The 18138-nt window shown below is 44.9% G+C and overlaps 2 protein-coding genes across 5 annotated transcripts; both read left to right on the top strand.

Annotated features, from left to right (window-relative positions):
• The first annotated feature begins 34 nt into the window (after positions 1-34).
• LOC118966048 (WAS/WASL-interacting protein family member 3) lies at positions 35-6191 on the top strand. Its single transcript, XM_036987998.1, has 3 exons — positions 35-272; positions 362-428; positions 4644-6191. The coding sequence occupies exons 1-3, from the start codon at positions 162-164 to the stop codon at positions 5123-5125; spliced, it is 660 nt and encodes a 219-aa protein (XP_036843893.1). The 5' UTR covers positions 35-161; the 3' UTR covers positions 5126-6191.
• A 439-nt stretch (positions 6192-6630) lies between these two features.
• On the top strand, positions 6631-17737 carry LOC110532079 (solute carrier family 26 member 6). 4 transcript variants are annotated; one of them, XM_036987995.1, is made up of 18 exons: positions 6648-8349; positions 8633-8772; positions 8907-9017; positions 9219-9367; positions 9507-9671; positions 9875-10027; positions 10213-10295; positions 10461-10608; positions 10722-10835; positions 12299-12376; positions 12554-12649; positions 12777-12883; positions 13032-13101; positions 13206-13295; positions 14120-14263; positions 14380-14434; positions 16373-16491; positions 16638-17737. In XM_036987995.1, exons 1-18 carry the CDS (start codon positions 8216-8218, stop codon positions 16665-16667), a joined length of 1986 nt encoding a protein of 661 aa, XP_036843890.1. In that variant the 5' UTR covers positions 6648-8215; the 3' UTR covers positions 16668-17737. The 4 variants fall into 4 exon arrangements, with proteins under 4 accessions (XP_036843889.1, XP_036843891.1, XP_036843890.1 ...); XM_036987994.1 differs by having other exon boundaries at positions 6631-8349; positions 16373-17737; XM_036987996.1 differs by lacking the exon at positions 16373-16491 and having other exon boundaries at positions 6637-8349.
• Positions 17738-18138: the final 401 nt, after the last annotated feature.

Raw genomic sequence — 18138 nt, 5'->3', positions numbered from 1 at the left:
CTATTGATGCGTGGGAGGGATCTATTGATGCGTGGGAGGGAGTCGGTGCTGAAGGGTGAAGTAACTTCGCTGTGAGCTCAGTTGAACGGAAGGCGTTGTCTGCCGAAAGATTAAAGACGAGAAAGGAAGAGTTTGTGTGTGTGTGTGTAGCGGTGTGAGGGATGCCTCGGCGTAGCCGGGCCCGTGACAACGGGGCTGAGGTGAGCAAGCGAACCCCCCGAGGAAGGAGAAAAGACCCCCAAGTTGAGGAGCCTTCCACACCCACCAGAGAGGTACAGTACTACAAACTGGTGACACTGTTGACCAACTTGCTGTGTATTTATCATGGAGATAAACTGATCTCTCTGCTCTGTCATCACAGGCCACAGGATCTATGATGCCACAGGATCGGTTGCCTATGATTGGCTCCTCTGGGAGTAAGCCAGCAGGTGCAGTGAACTAACTATAATTTCTATTTAGGCCTTTTCCCAATTAGATTGGCTCAACTTCTGCGTCCTCTGGCCTCCTTTTTGAAAAATGTCAAAGGTAATCGAGGAGAGGCGGCAAGGAGAGGAAAAGTGGACAGAAATGCGCTCGTATGAAATTAGACTCCTCTAATCGCGTGTCATCAGGGAAATGGCGTTTACAGGGTGGAATCCCAAAATAATAGTATAAAGTGACAAAAACACATTTTACTAGTTGTGCAAGACATTTTATAGATAAAGGGACAAAAACACATTTTACTAGTTGTGCAAGACATTTTATAGATAAAGGGACAAAAACACATTTTACTAGTTGTGCAAGACATTTTATAGATAAAGGGACAAAAACACATTTTACTAGTTGTGCAAGACATTTTATAGATAAAGTGACAAAAACACATTTTACTAGTTGTGCAAGACATTTTATAGATAAAGGGACAAAAACACATTTTACTAGTTGTGCAAGACATTTTATAGATAAAGGGACAAAAACACATTTTACTAGTTGTGCAAGACATTTTATAGATAAAGGGACAAAAACACATTTTACTAGTTGTGCAAGACATTTTATAGATAAAGGGACAAAAACACATTTTACTAGTTGTGCAAGACATTTTATAGATAAAGGGACAAAAACACATTTTACTAGTTGTGCAAGACATTTTATAGATAAAGGGACAAAAACACATTTTACTAGTTGTGCAAGACATTTTATAGATAAAGGGACAAAAACACATTTTACTAGTTGTGCAAGACATTTTATAGATAAAGTGACAAAAACACATTTTACTAGTTGTGCAAGACATTTTATAGATAAAGTGACAACACATTTTACTAGTTGTGCAAGACATTTTATAGATAAAGGGACAAAAACACATTTTACTAGTTGTGCAAGACATTTTATAGATAAAGGGACAAAAACACATTTTACTAGTTGTGCAAGACATTTTATAGATAAAGGGACAAAAACACATTTTACTAGTTGTGCAAGACATTTTATAGATAAAGGGACAAAAACACATTTTACTAGTTGTGCAAGACATTTTATAGATAAAGGGACAAAAACACATTTTACTAGTTGTGCAAGACATTTTATAGCTAAAGGGACAAAAACACATTTTACTAGTTGTGCAAGACATTTTATAGATAAAGGGACAAAAACACATTTTACTAGTTGTGCAAGACATTTTATAGATAAAGGGACAAAAACACATTTTACTAGTTGTGCAAGACATTTTATAGATAAAGTGACAAAAACACATTTTACTAGTTGTGCAAGACATTTTATAGATAAAGTGACAACACATTTTACTAGTTGTGCAAGACATTTTATAGATAAAGGGACAAAAACACATTTTACTAGTTGTGCAAGACATTTTATAGATAAAGGGACAAAAACACATTTTACTAGTTGTGCAAGACATTTTATAGATAAAGGGACAAAAACACATTTTACTAGTTGTGCAAGACATTTTATAGATAAAGGGACAAAAACACATTTTACTAGTTGTGCAAGACATTTTATAGATAAAGGGACAAAAACACATTTTACTAGTTGTGCAAGACATTTTATAGCTAAAGGGACAAAAACACATTTTACTAGTTGTGCAAGACATTTTATAGATAAAGGGACAAGTAGCATACATACAGTTTTTATGTCTGCAGGCTTTTCTCCTCAGAGAATACAACAGCTGATTCTGAAGGCGTGTGGCAGATATTCACTCTTCTGTGAAGTAATCCGGTAGGATGAACTTGTGCCTCCTCGCCTTAAGGAGGCTATCGAAGAGGGGAGGACCATCTTCCCTTTGCCTACTAACGAATTGACACACTCCGCGACCATTTCGGGGTCACGGAGGAGACCCCCTAGGGAGCGTCTTCAAATAGATAACAAGAACAAGAAAACGCCCCCTTGTGTTGCTATTTTGACTTCCAATCCAGTATCTATTTGAAGATGCTCCTTAGGAGCAGCATGCAGTGAACAGACATACTGCCTTTCCAATAAAGAAAAGTGCTGGCATATAATATGGACACTGCAACATCAGTGTTAACGTTATCAGTCCGTGTCAATGCTAACTGGTCTAAGAGACCTGCTCCTGTCTCCTCTCCTGTCTCCTCTCCTGTCTCCTCCCCTGTCTCTTCTCCTGTCTCCTCTCCTGTCTCCTCTCCTGTCTCTTCTCCTGTCTCCTCCCCTGTCTCTTCTCCTGTCTCCTCTCCTGTCTCTTCTCCTGTCTCTTCTCCTGTCTCCTCTCCTGTCTCCTCCCCTGTCTCCTCCCCTGTCTCTTCTCCTGTCTCCTCCCCTGTCTCTTCTCCTGTCTCCTCCCCTGTCTCTTCTCCTGTCTCCTCTCCTGTCTCCTCCCCTGTCTCTTCTCCTGTCTCCTCTCCTGTCTCCTCTCCTGTCTCTTCTCCTGTCTCTTCTCCTGTCTCTTCTCCTGTCTCCTCTCCTGTCTCCTCTCCTGTCTCCTCCCCTGTCTCTTCTCCTGTCTCCACTCCTGTCTCCTCCCCTGTCTCTTCTCCTGTCTCCTCTCCTGTCTCCTGCCCTGTCTCTTCTCCTGTCTCCTCTCCTGTCTCTTCTCCTGTCTCCACTCCTGTCTCCACTCCTGTCTCCTCTCCTGTCTCCTCTCCTGTCTCCACTCCTGTCTCCTCTCCTGTCTCCACTCCTGTCTCCTCTCCTGTCTCCACTCCTGTCTCCACTCCTGTCTCCTCCCCTGTCTCTTCTCCTGTCTCTTCTCCTGTCTCTTCTCCTGTCTCCTCTCTTGTCTCCACTCCTGTCTCCTCTCCTGTCTCCACTCCTGTCTCCTCTCCTGTCTCCACTCCTGTCTCCTCTCCTGTCTCCACTCCGTGTTTCCACTCCTGTCTCCTCTCTCCACTCCTGTCTCCACTCCTGTCTCCTCTCCTGTCTCCTCTCCTGTCTCCACCCCTGTCTCCTCTCCTGTCTCCACTCCTGTCTCCACTCCTGTCTCCAACTCCTGTCTCCTCGCCTGTCTCCACTCCTGTCTCCTTTCCTGTCTCCACTCCTGTCTCCACTCCTGTCTCCTCGCCTGTCTCCACTCCTGTCTCCTCGCCTGTCTCCACTCCGTGTTTCCACTCCTGGCTCCTCTCTCCACTCCGCTCCTCTCTGTTGGCTCTCAAGTGTTTGTTTTCCTCTGACTTTGTCCTCTGTCAACACACAGACACTTGATCATATCAACCGAGAGACACAGGGCAAGAACTAGAGCAAGGAAATCCACATGAAAAATGATTCCCTTTGTACGCTGAGTGTACAAAACATTAGGAACACCTTCCTAATACTGAGTGGCACCCTCTTTTGCCCTCAGAACAGCCTCAATTTATCAGGGGCATGGACTCTACAACGTGTTGAAAGTGTTTCACATGGATGCTGGCCCATGTTGGCTCCAATCCTTCCCACAGTTATGTCAAGTTGGCCAGATGGGAAACTGTTGAGCGTGACAAACCCAGCAGCGTTGCAGTTCTTGACACAAACCGGTGCGCCTGGCACCTAATACCATACGCCATTCAAAGACACTTAAATCTTTTGTCTTGCCCATTCACCCTCTGAATGGCACACACACACAATCCATGTCTCAATTGTCACGATGCTTAAAAATCCTTCTTTAACCTGTCTCCTCCCCTCCATCTACATTAATAAAAGTGGATTGAAGTGACATAAATAAGGGATAATTTCACTCGGTCAGCCTATGTCATGAAAAAAGCAGGTGTTCCTAATGTTTTGTACAGTCAGTGTGTCGCCTATGCTTGATTTAGTAAAACACTTTTATACACTTGAATACTTTGCTGGCACATTTACACACAATTCTAAAACTGTTTACTATACAAATTCAAAGACAACCTCGCCCTATGTCAACTGTATATCAGTGAGAAACGGAGGTACTTCAAAGCTGAAATCCATGAAGGGGGAAACAGCGCCACTGTTCGGCCCCCAGCGCCTTTGTTATTGTTTTTGTTTTGTTGATAAAATGAAAAGAGAGAGGAGCGTCCAGCATCGTGGTTAAAAAAAAAAGTCACATGACATGTTCTGCAGTTCTAATCACGCGTGCAATGATGTCCTTAGGGAAAGACAGTGTTCGTTGTTTGAGAACTCATTTGTTGTTAGCTTGAAAACAGTCTGTTTGAACATTTACTGCCTTGTCTGTTCAACATGGAAGAATCTCCCCTCCTCCACAGCCAAGCCGACTATGACAACCCACCAGCGCCCCTCTCAGGCCGCACGGAGGAAGCGCACCCAGACGGGCCAGACCTCCGCCAACCTTCCCCAGGACAGCATGACCCCGTGGGGCGGACTGTCCCTATCCGAATCCTCCTTCACCAGCATCCCTCCGCCGCCGCCCGCCCCTCTCCCCACACCCCTGCCCCCCCAACTCCCCCGTCACCTGTCGGGGGGTGTCGGTGTCCGGAGCCCTGCCCCCTCACCCCCAGTCACAGCGCCCACAGAGGGGAGCAGGGCTGTGAGGGTGAGGCGCAGGGTGCCCCCCCAGCACAGGCTCCCCCGTGCCCCCCGCTTGCCCCCACTCAGACCCGTCACCAACCTCAGCTTCTCTCGCAGCTTCACCTTCTCCTTCTTTGAGCTGCCGCTGCACCAGTCCCCCCACAGCCGCGCTGAACGCGTCCGAGACCTCATGCTGCTGCTGAGACAGATCCAGTACTAACTGACCGCACTACACCGTGACCCAGAGCAGCGACTCAGTACTGACCACAGCATGGCTATTAACTAGGACAATACTTGACCACTCACCGGGACAATGGTCCAGCTCTGGTTGCATCACAATTCCATCAAGTCCAAGCACTTGCACCGGTGGTCAGGCACGGTCCTTCTGAAAATGCGGCACTACTGTCCAGTACTGACCGACTTGATGGCACACCAAGGACCACAACAGGACCATGGTTATGTGCAGATATTCTGAACCCTTTCTGATTAACTCAGTCTAGGGATACTGCTTTTAAAGCACATTTATTCTCAGCGTTTGTATGTTAGTGTGCCCAGTGATTGGAGTACTAAACATTTGTGTGTGTGTGTGTGTGTGTGACGTGTTAAGAATTTGTTTGTTCTTATTGGCTGTCTGGATCTGGGGGTGAGGCTTTGAGACAGTGTAGCACGGGTTAAATGAGGTCATTTATCAGATTAAAACGTATCAACAAAAAAATAACAGATTTAAAAAAAAACATACCGAGTTAAAACTCTGAATAATTGGATGGTAGAGTTTTATGTAGCCTGATATGCTAATCAAAGTCTGTCTAAGTTCATGTTTGTTGCAGTAGTTATAATGTGGCAAATGGTCCCATTGCCAGTTGGTAATCATTCTCTCCCAAGACATGGTAATTTAAACATCTGTATTTCTCTCTCAAAATCATAAGATTTATAGCATTTCGTTTAGTCGTCTTTACACTTTATATGATATGAAGAAAGTTCATGTTTGATCTAATGTGTCAATGTTTATAATGTAAGGCTGGCAAGAATTCTCTCCTGAGACTTTTGGGTAGAGCATTTTTCAACGTCTCCATTTGTGTCAGAATTATTTGGGCGAATTTGTTTCTAGTCATTATGTCACTTTATATTCTACAATGTGATGTGGCAAATGGCTATAATGCACGGCTCGTTTGAGAGCCTAAGATGCTTTATGCATATCAGTACAGCAGAAGAATCAACCCACACCTACAAAATCATCAAAAGTGGGGCACACTCATACTCACACACCTCTAAGCTACTCCACAGACACGCCCCCCCCCCCCCCCCCCCCCCCCGTGCTGACTGACATGGTGTCACGTGTGGGTATCGGATGTCAGTGGACTTTGAGACGGGTGGGCCGAGGCGTTGATGTTCGTTTGGACCTTTTCATCAGGATGACAATCTGTGATAACCCTGTCGTCTCTGTGAGACCACGGGCAGGCACATCCCCGGTGGCATCAGGCTAAGGGGCCAGAGATTCACATCATTTCATTCCCATCAAAACGTTGTTGTCTTTCGTTGTCTCAAGTTCCAGAGAAACCGCTGCAATGTTTTAAACAAATGTCAGGGGATCAGAATTTTAAAAGAGGATAGTTTTTGAGCTTGTTTTAAAAAAAAAATGTAACTGCTCCCTGAGCATGTTGGTACAGTATGTATAATTATAATTAATATAATTATTATAATATGCCTACTGTACCAACTCTACTCTACTACTTTGTGTGATAAGACATGAAATGCTAGTGAAATCGTGGGATGTTCTACTTATGTCCACCTTTTATCATGCCAATTGAAAGTCACACCATGACATAGTTGACTACTCGATTCTGGTTGCGCTGGAAGGGAAGTCAGTTCGATCCATTTTTATCCAGTCCGTGAGACATGTTCCGTTCTCCATAACTTTTCGCTCCTTCTGTCATTCCAAAGCACACGGGAACAACAGACACTGAAATACAACCGGACTTTGTATACCAGCTCACTTTTCCCTTCTCCTACTGATAATGCTATCCGATGAGGAGCCGAGTTTAGTTTATTACAGCGAGAGGCATCTGACTTCACTTACACGCGTGACTCACAGTGCTTCTTGGACCATGTATCATGGAACGGGCCCAGATAGATCCAGTCCCCACTGTCGACAAGATCTTGTGGAATTATTAAGGAATAATTCATGATCCAAATGTAATCAGGGGCATTTCCACTCCCAATCTGTGTTTGTTAACGGTTCCTAAAAGATTAGAGTATTACAGTAGTTTTGTGTTTCCCTGATTTCATATGTGTGTGGAATGTTTTCCTCAGGTCTCCACACTGTTGTAGGCGGTGAGGGATTGGTTCAGTGTAGTACAGGCTGATGTCTTGTAATCCAACAACCATTATAAACTGGGTGATTCGAGCCCTGACTGCTGATTGGCTGAAAGCTGTGGTATATCAGACCGTATGCAATGGGTATGACATTTACATTTTCTTTTTACGGCTTTAATTATGTTGGTAACCATTTTATAATGCCCCTCAGGGGTTTGTGATATGTGGCCAATATACCACGGCTAAGGGCTGTGTCCTAGCACTCTGCGTTGTGTCGTGCCTAAGACCAGCCCGAGCTGTGGTATATTGGCCATATACACCACACCGCTTCGGGCCTTATTGCTTAACTATACTAGTGGTTGTAGGATTTCGACAATACATTCGTTTGTTACATAGCTTAAGTCCTGTGAATGTGACAGTGTGCTGTTTAATCAACTGCAGATGGGCCAGGATATCAAGGAGTTTGCTTGGGTTCTCCCTCTTGGGAAAGGCCCTACTTTTAAGCCAGGGCTCTTTTGGTTCCGTCCCAAATGGCATCCTATTCCCTGTGTAGTGCACTACTTCGGGTGCCATTCTGTCTGAATGCGAGCCACGATAAAGGAAGTTTTCAGCAGCGTTGAATCGCTGAGGGGAAGGGAGCGGATTGCCCGCTGCTCTGAGCAGAGTTCAAGGCTTCACTCCACCCTCCCCGGCACACGTGGTGTACGGTAAACACACTCACATGACATCAGCCTGCTCATTCTCTCTGGACATAGTTGTGTACAGGTTTTGTCTTCACCTAGTATTTAGTCTCCCACACACACACGGTCGGGTTATTTTTCTATTTAATTGCTATGCTATTCTTTTGCACTTTCACTCTAATTATATCTAAACTGGCTCACTGAACTATTCAGACACAAAATAGAGAGAAATTGGCAAATGGAAAATTGGCAGCAGTCAGACCGTCCTTATATAGCAGTGCTGGAGAGTGTTCCTGCACAGTGCCTTTGACTTCGAGATGGACAGTATTATTCTTAATCCGGTCCGGCCTGATCACACAGCCATGCTGGACGAAGCACAGTTGGATATACTGGGTCAGCGGTTGGGAAAGAAGTCCCGGTCGGTTTGGGAGAGGGTGAAGGCAGAATGCTGGTGAGTGACAGTGGAGCCTTGTTGCTCCAGCGCGGCATTCATGCTCTATATTTCCATTGTGGCGTGAATGTTAACCCCACCCCCCAGTAGTCTGGGGCATCGTGAAGGGACATACTGTATATTATTATGAGGGACAATATCACATTGTTGGTGTTTCTTTAAAATATTACATTTCCTTTTTATATTTTAACACTTTTTTTATTTGGCCTACATATTTATACCTGTCAAATTCAACAGAGAATTTAGGATTGAACCCCAGCTCTGGTTGTGTCTCCTCTCCCAGGTGTTCTGGTCCCAGGCTGAAGAGCTGCATGTTGTCATCTGTTCCTGTCCTCTCCTGGCTGCCCCGCTACTCCCTCAGAGACAACGCCATCGGAGACCTGATTTCGGGCGTCAGTGTGGGTATCATGCACCTACCCGGAGGTACCACTGACTTCCTGTAGCTACAGACATGAATGAGATTGATACGCACCTGGTTATACCTACCGCTCATGTCTGCTTTAGGCCAGACGCTTCACTCTCTGTGTTTCTCTCCCCCCCCCCCCCCCCCCCCCAAGGCCTGTCTAATGCGTTGCTGGCCGGGGTGCCGCCTGTGTTTGGTCTCTACACCTCTTTCTATCCGTCGGTCATCTACTTCATCTTTGGGACGTCCAGACACCTCTCAGTGGGTGAGTGTTAACACGGACCTCTGCGTCACTCTCATCACCTGAAGGGGTGGGCATAATCCAATTCCTTCACAGGCTTTCTTTTCTTTTCAGTTAGTGCTGAATGAGTGAAATGTGGGTTTGAGTTCAGTTAGCCTGAGCGAGGAACGAGTGCAAGGCTTTGAATATGACATCGGTGCGTTTCCATGCATGACGGGCACACAGGTACTTTCGCCATTCTCTCTATCATGATTGGCACTGTGACGGGCAATGTGGAGTTGCTTAGCAACGGTGTCGAGGAGCGGGAGGGCGATGGAGGGATGGCTCGAGTGTGTGTGGCAGTACAACTTACCTTCCTTTGTGGCCTTATACAGGTGAGAACGCACACGCACACACACACACACACACACACACACACACACACACACACACACACACACACACACACACACACACACACACACACACATCTTAGGATGACAGGCTAGATCTGTTACTTGTCCCTCTCTACAGATAGTGTTGTTCTTGATGAGAGGAGGGGATGTGTGTCACTGGCTGTCTCAGCCCCTGGTGAGTGGCTATACCACGGCGGCAGCCCTTCATATCACCATCTACCAGCTGCCTCTACTCTTTGGCATCCCGACCCACAGACACAGCGGTTTCCTGGCTGTAGGCTGGGTGAGCTTTGTTTGTGTGTGTGTGTGTGTGTGTGTGTGTGTGTGTGTGTGTGTGTGTGTGTGTGTGTGTGTGTGTGTGTGTGTGTGTGTGTGTGTGTGTGTGTGTGTGTGTGTGTGTGTAGGAGACAGAGGGAGTGTGAGAAACCGGTTACAGTGTGTGTGTGTGTGTCCCTGTCTTCATCCCTGTTCCCTGGTGTGTGTCAGACGCTGGTTGATGTGCTGTCTAGAGTGACTAACGCAACGCCTGGGACGCTGGTTGTCTCCGCCATCTCCATGGTGATCCTGGTGGGAGGCAAGATGCTGAATAGACTCTTCAAGACCAAGCTACCCATGCCCATTCCATGGGAGCTAGTGCTGGTAGAGATACACACACACACACACACACACACACACACACACACACACACACACACACACACACACACACACACACACACACACACACAGTCAGACATGAGTCAGAATTGCATAAAGGTCTTTCTGTTGAAGACTGTTCCAGTGTGATGACTTCATCTCCTCTGTCCTCTTCATTTTATCCTCAGATAACGCTGGCCACCTTCCTGTCAGTGCAGTTGGACTTGTCAGGACAACATGGTGTCCAGGTAGTAGGACACATACCCACTGGGTTAGTCCTACTGTCTCTCGTCGTATTGTTTGTGCCATGTCAAATGAATTTACTTGTGACATAAAACTTGAGTTATTACCATGTTATGTTCACAGGCTACATGGGCTGAATACAGAAATATGATGAAACTCCCAGTATGTCCCCTCTCTCTTTCTGTGGCTCCAGCTTGTCACCCCCAGCCCTCCCCTCTCTAGCCCAGGCCAAACAGCTGTTTGGTCCTGCTCTGTCCCTGGCTGTGGTGGGCTTTGGCTTTACCTCCTCCATGGGCAGAATGTTTGCACACAGACATGATTACGCCATAGACAGCAACCAGGTAACAGAGAAATGAGCTCTCACATGGTCTCCTAATGGACTCACTATATTCACTCCGTTGTTAGGAGGACCAATTTCTCTCTCACTGCTATAATTGGTCTCTTCCTGCTGTAGGACCTGTTGGCGATAGGACTCTGCAACACAATTGGAGGGATGTTCCACTGTTTTGCCGTCAGCTGCTCGTTGTCACGCAGTACGGTCCAAGAAAGTATTGGGGTGAAAACTCAGGTAGACTTTTCTTTTTTTCTTTTTAAAGCTGGAATTTGGTACATTGCTGTGCTTCCATTCCGTCACAAGAGGTGTTGAGCGATGAGGTGTTAGATGGGGTTGAGGTCAGGGCTCTGTGCCAGCCAGTCAAGTTCTTCCACACTGATCTTGACAAACCATTTCTGTATGGACCTCGCTTTGTGCACGGGGGGCATTGTCATGATGAAACAGGAAAAGTCCTTCACCAAACTGTTGCCACAAAGTTGGAAGCCCAAAATCATCTAGAATGTCATTGTATGCTGTAGCGTTAAGATTTCCCTTCACTGGAACTAAGGGACATAGCCAGAACCATGAAAAACAGCCACAGACCATTATTCCTCCTCCACCAAACATTACAGTTGACACAATGCATTGGAGCAGGTAGCGTTGTCCTGGTATCCACCAAACCCAGTCAGACTGCCAGATGGTGAAGTGTGATTCATCACTCCGGAGAACGCGTTTCCACTGCTCCAGAGTCCAATGGCGGCGAGCTTTACACCACTCCAGCCGACACTTGGCATTGCGCATGGTGATCTTGGGCTTGTGTGGCCTACCACTTCGCGGCTGAGCTTTTGTGCTCCTAGACGTTTCAACTTCACAATAACAGCCCTTACAGTTGACCGGGGCAGCTCTAGCAGGGCAGAAATTTGATGAGCTGACTTGTTGGAAAAGTGGCATCCTACGATGGTGTCGCGTTGAACGTCACTGAGCTCTTCAGTAAGGCCATTCCACTGCCAATGTTTGTCTATGGAGATTGCAAGGCTGTGTGCTATATCTTATACATCTGTCAGTAACGAGTGTAGCTGATATAGCCAAATCCACTAATCTGAGAGGGGTGTCCACATACTTTTGTCAGTAACGAGTGTAGCTGATATAGCCAAATCCACTCATTTGAGAGGGGTGTCCACATACAGTGTATATACAAAAGTATGTCATTCTCATTGAAAGGAAGTCGAAGAAGTGGTAGATCTGTTCAATGTGCACTATTTCTATGCTTCCCGTTTCTATGTTTTTGCATCTTTTACTTTCGATTTTATACACCAGCTTCAAAGAGCTGACAAATACAAAGTGTTTTGGTTAGGGAAAAGATATTTCCCAGCAGTTTAGATGTTAAAATGATTCTCTACACGATATACCCCATGTTTTGTCACATAAACTGAAATTGGGTGAAGTATTCGCATTTTTGCAACCAGACAATGAACAAATGAATTGTTCTTTGTGATAGACATACTGTAGTATTACATGTGAGAGGGATGCAGAAATGTAAAGCCTGTCTCTGGAATTGAACCCTGGTCTGCCGTGGGGAATATGTAGTCCATAGTTGGCTGTGTGCTAAACACCGGCACGGGGTCAAGTCTTAATCTCACATCTTCCCTCACTTATATGCATCCCACTCTTTTGCTCTCTCTTTTCTAATCTCTCCCCCTCGCTCCTCCTGTCCACAGGCGGCTGGGCTTCTCTCTGCTCTGATGATGCTCACCATCTTGCTGAAGATTGGACATCTCTTTGAGCAGCTGCCAATAGTAAGTCATTTATAACACCTTCTACATTCCCTTCTCTAACACTGAAATCAGATGTTTTGTCTGTGTTTGCGTTCATTTGTTTGTTTTGGTGTTCATATGCTTCTGTTTCATTCTCTGCCTTTGTGTTTGTCAGTGTTTATACTTGTTGCTCTGTCTCTATGTGTGTGTGTGTTACAGGCAGTGTTAGCAGTGGTCATTGTGGTAAATCTGCAAGGAATTCTGGGTCAGTTTCGGGAAGTCCCAGTGCTCTGGGCATCTGACCGTTTGGACCTGGTATGTCAACCTCCATATAACATCCATCATCCATTTTGTATGCCCTTCAGTCATTCTGATGACCCATCACTGATTACCCCAGATAGGCCTCTAATCCGTGGACTTTCCTGTGTCCCTCTCCCTACAGCTGGTGTGGGTGTTCACCCTGATCTTCACCCTGATTTTCAACCTGGATCTTGGCCTGGCTGCTGCTCTGGCCCTCTCTCTGATCACTGTCGTCTACAGGACTCAACTGTGAGTGTGTCGGTCACTCGTTAGGTGGCGTGCATGTTGTGGGATTCGCATAACACCTATGGAAAATCATTCACGTCTATTCTTTCTCATTTTGTCTTTTTGTATTCATCTGTCTGTCTGTCTGTCTGTCTCTTGATCGCTCTCCCAGCTCCCACAGTGCAGTGCTGGGTCATATTCCTGGGACGGACTGCTACAGGGACCTACGTCTCTATGCTGAGGTAACCTTTATGGCAGCCATTGAGAAACCTTTCACCTGAACTCACTAACCAGTCCCTGCTGTGCTGCTGATGAACAACACCCTGCTCTGCTCTGTGTTTCACAGGCCAGGCCGGTTCCTGGAGTTACTGTATTCTCCTGCTCCAACCCGCTGTACTTTGCAAATGCTGAGCTGTTCTTCAGCTCTCTCAGAAAGGTAGGTAGGCTACATGCTATGAGACATAAACTACAACTCAACCCAGACAATATAGCATAAACTACAACTTAACCCAGACAATATAGCATAAACTACAACTCAACCCAAGCAATATAAAATAAACTACAACTCAACCCAGAGAGTATAACAAACTACAACTCAACCCAGACAATATAGCATAAACTACAACTCAACCCAAGCAATATAATATAAACTACAACTCAACCCAGACAATATAATATAAACTACAACTCAACCCAGACAATATAATATAAACTACAACTCAACCCAGAGAGTATAACAAACTACAACTCAACCCAGACAATATAGCATAAACTACAACTCAACCCAAGCAATATAATATAAACTACAACTCAACCCAGACAATATAGCATAAACTACAACTCAACCCAGACAATATAATATAAACTACAACTCAACCCAGACAATATAGCATAAACTACAACTCAACCCAGACAATATAATATAAACTACAACTCAACCCAGACAATATAATATAAACTACAACTCAACCCAGACAATATAATATAAACTACAACTCAACCCAGACAATATAGCATAAACTACAACTCAACCCAGACAATATAATATAAACTACAACTCAACCCAGACAATATAATATAAACTACAACTCAACCCAGACAATATAGCATAAACTACAACTCAGCGCAGAATCTGTTTGTTTCTGCATAGTTGTGTATTCCTTCACGTACTTACTGTAGGTTGACAGCTGCAATTCATGCAATGTGAAAGTCTACGAACATTAGCAAGTGTGTGTGGGTGTGTGTGTTTTGTGAAAACAGTCTGTGCAGCGTGTCCAACTGGAGAATGCAGCCCTCATTGAGAACCAGCCCTTACCTCAAATGCAAGGCGCAAGGCACTGTCTGGTGCTAGAGTTTAGCTCAGTCATCTTCATGGACTCTATGTCAATCAAAGCACTATGTAAGGTGAGCCCAAACAGCCATTACCTGAAACAAATAACAGCGAGTATGAGACAGGGAAAGGGAACAAGAGATATTCCATACTGTGCTGTGTAACACACTGTGTTTTTCCGTTGTGGCAGGTTGTGGAGGAAATGGAGGAGCAGGGGGTCAGTGTGTTTCTGGCTGCTTGCCCAGGTAAATTCCCCTCAAACTTCCTGCTACTGCCATAACAACCTCACCTACTTATAAAACTCCCTGGTCTACCCTCAAAACAGTGATGGATGTACTGTAACATATACAGTTGAAGTCAGAAGTTTACATACACCTTAGCCAAATACATTTAAACTCAGTTTTACACAATTCCTGACATTTAATCCAAGTAAAAATTCCTGTCTTAGGTCAGTTAGGATCACCACTTCATTTTAAGAATGTGAAATGTCAGAATAATAGTCGAGAGAATTATTTATTTCAGCTTTTATTTCTTTCATCACATTCCCAGTGGGTCAGAAGTTTACATACCCTCAATTAGTATTTGGTAGCATTGCCTTTAAATTGTTTAACTTGGGTCAAACGTTTTGGGTAGCCTTCCAAAAGCTTCCCACATTAAGTTGGGTGAATTTTGGCCCATTCCTCCTGACAGAGCTGGTGTAACTGAGTCAGGTTTGTAGTTCTCCTTGCTCGCATACACTTTTTCAGTTCTGCCCACAAATGTTCTATAGGATTGAGGTCAGGGCTTTGTGATGGCCACTCCAATACCTTAACTTTGTTGTCCTTAAGCCATTTTGCCACAACTTTGGAAGTATGTTTGGGATCATTGTCCATTTGGAAGACCCATTTGCGACCAAGCTTTAACTTTCTGACTGATGGTTTGAGATGTTGCTTCAATATATCCACATAATTCTCCTCGCTCATGATGCCATCTATTTTGTGAAGTGCACCAGTCCCTCCTGCAGCAAAGCATCCCCACAACATGAGGCTGCCACCCCCGTGCTTCACGGTTGGGATGGTGTTCTTCGGCTTGCAAGCCTCCCCCTTTTTCCTCCAAACATAGCGATGGTCATTATGGCCAAACAGTTCTATTTTTGTTTCATCAGACCAGAGGACATTTCTCTCATCTTCACAAGGTCCTTTGCTGTTGCACTTTTCTCACCAAAGTACGTTCATCTCTAGGAGACCGAACGCATCTCCTTCCTGAGTGGTATGACGGCTGCCTGGTCCCACGGTGTTTATACTTGCGTACTATTGTTTGTACAGATGAACGTGGTTCCTTCAGGTGTTTGGAAATTGCTCCCAAGGATGAACCAGACTTGTAGAGGTCCACAATTATTTTTCTGAGGTCTTGACTGATTTAAAAAAAATTCCCCATGATGTCAAGCAAAGAGGCACTGAGTTTGAAGGTAGGCCTTGAAATACATCCACAGGTACACCTCCAATTGACTAAAGCCATGACATAATTTTCTGGAATTTTCTAAGCTGTTTAACGGCACAGTCAACTTAGTGTATGTAAACTTCTGGCCCACAGGAATTGTGATACAGTGAATTATAAGTGAAATAATCTGTCTGTAAGCAACTGTTGGAAAAATGACTTGTGTCATGCACAAAGTAGATGTCCTAAACGACTTGCCAAAACTATAATTTGTTAACAAGAAATGTGGAGTGGTTAAAAAACGAGTTTTAATGACTCCAACCTGTCTGAACCAAGCTTTAACTTCCTGACTGCATGTAAACTTCCGACTGTATATTTCATACTGTGAAATTTGGCGCTGGACATTGCTCTTATACCTCTCAGGACATTGATTGTACTGTTTTTGGTGTAAGATGTGATTGCAGTTGCTTTAGAAATCAGTTTCAGATTGTAGGGTAATGTGCATGTCAGTTTCAGATTGTAGGGTAATGTGCATGTCCGTTTCAGATTGTAGGGTAATGTGCATGTCCGTTTCAGATTGTAGGGTAATGTGCATGTCCGTTTAAGATTGTAGGGTAATGTGCATGTCCGTTTCAGATTGTAGGGTAATGTGCATGTCAGTTTCAGATTGTAGGGTAATGTGCATGTCAGTTTCAGATTGTAGGGTAATGTGCTTGTCAGTTTCAAATTGTAGGGTAATGTGCTTGTGTGTTGCCTGTGTCCTGTAGACAGGCTGGTGATCAAGCTGCAGGCCCAGGGCTTTGTCCCAAACACTCTGTCCAGGTCCTGCCTCTTCCCGTCAGTGCACCACGCTGTCCAACACTGCCAGATATCGCCTCCCATGGCTGTGAATATGTTCCCTTTTTCTATATGCTTTGCTACTGGCCTCGCTACCTCGTGTCCTACGTCTACCAATGTGTCTGTTAGAATTAGTCTGTCTGCTTTGTGATTGTTTTCTACCTCTGCATTGATGTTGTTCTTCTGCTCCTGTAGGACCACAACACAGAGCTGAGTGAGTGTTGATGTGCAGCCTGCAGCTCATGGAGTGGATGGGAAAATGCCACCGTGGAATTCCTGCCTCAATCAGAATACGCAGTAGACTGAACTCCCAGCTCAAGCTGGCGTCGGCGATAGGACGATGAAAATGCTTTCCTTTTGAGCTCCTTCACCAACGCTGTGGTTCAACGTCTTCTTTTGAGCTGCAGACAGCAGATGGATTGGAGCCAGCCGGAGTCCGTCTGTCCATCTCTCTGTCTGCCTCTGTCAGTGTGCCTGTCTTCCAATCTCTAAAACATGTCCAGATCCAACCACCCCCTGCGCCACGATTAGGGGTGTCTGTGGGGGTTTAATGGTTGGGCGTCGCTCCTGCACCTCCTCCAATGAGATCAGACACTCATGGGAAGTGGGTGAGCTCGGCTGATGTCAATCAAATCAAATTGTATTAGTCACATGCGCCGAATACAACAGCTGTAGACCTTACAGTGAAAGGTTTACTTAAAAAAATATGAGATAGAAGTAACAAGTAATTAAAGAGCAGCAGTAAAAAATAACAATATATACAGGGGGGTGCGGGTACAGAGTCAATGTGCGGTGTCACCGATTGGTTGAGGTAGTATGTACAGTACATGTAGGTAGAGTTAATTAAAGTGACTATGCATAGATAGTCTTATGGCTGTTTAGAAGCCTCTTGGACCTAGACTTGCCGCTCCGGTACCTCTTGCCATGTGGCAGCAGAGAGAACACCCAGACAGAATTGACTGTCATTCGTTGTTTGTATCATCGTTTCAATTTCCATTGCAGGCCAACTGTATTACTGGCATTGCCTGGGTGGGTTTGTGCTACACAGAAATAAATAAGGACCGAACTGACTCGCCCTCTTGTGACAATGTAGTTCAGGAGGGCACATTTGGATGCTTTTCTCAACCTCGGTCAGTGAAAGGTTGTACAGGTTATGACTTCAGTCCACATGCTGATAGCCCACTGCGGTTATGTTGTTGAACTACGAGACCATACTGTCAGGTCTTTCATTCTGCGGTGTGTTTTAGAAGACTTGGAAACAGAAGTTGTCTCCCATAAAAGCTTTATTGAAGCAATATGACATCTTGTGTTCAATTCTTTGTTGCGCACAGAATGGTTTACTCTTTTTCATTGTAACCATACTGTGTCATCATTGTGTTTCACCATGGCAAATGTTTGTAAGCTTACTCGGTCTGCAGCTCCACTAAAACATGACGCTCTTGTGGTTTCCACGGCGATGGATTTCATGTTAATGATTGGCAGGTGCAACACCCCTGTTTGACTACCTATCATTCTTTTCCCAAGATAAGTTGTGTGGACAACACGTCTATTAAACTCGATGTGAACCCTTGAATACCAAGGAAAGTAATACCGTTTCAACATATATCATCAAGCTTCAGATGTTATTAAATGACTATTAAATATGAATAAATGTTAAATATCTACTGCATACCAGAAGAGGGAGGGAAAGGAGTAC

This window comes from Oncorhynchus mykiss, chromosome 9 (assembly GCF_013265735.2).
Source record: "Oncorhynchus mykiss isolate Arlee chromosome 9, USDA_OmykA_1.1, whole genome shotgun sequence".
Classification (NCBI taxonomy): Eukaryota; Metazoa; Chordata; class Actinopteri; order Salmoniformes; family Salmonidae; genus Oncorhynchus; species Oncorhynchus mykiss.
Note: the sequence above shows the minus strand (reverse complement) of the source record. Positions and strands in the feature narration are given on the sequence as shown.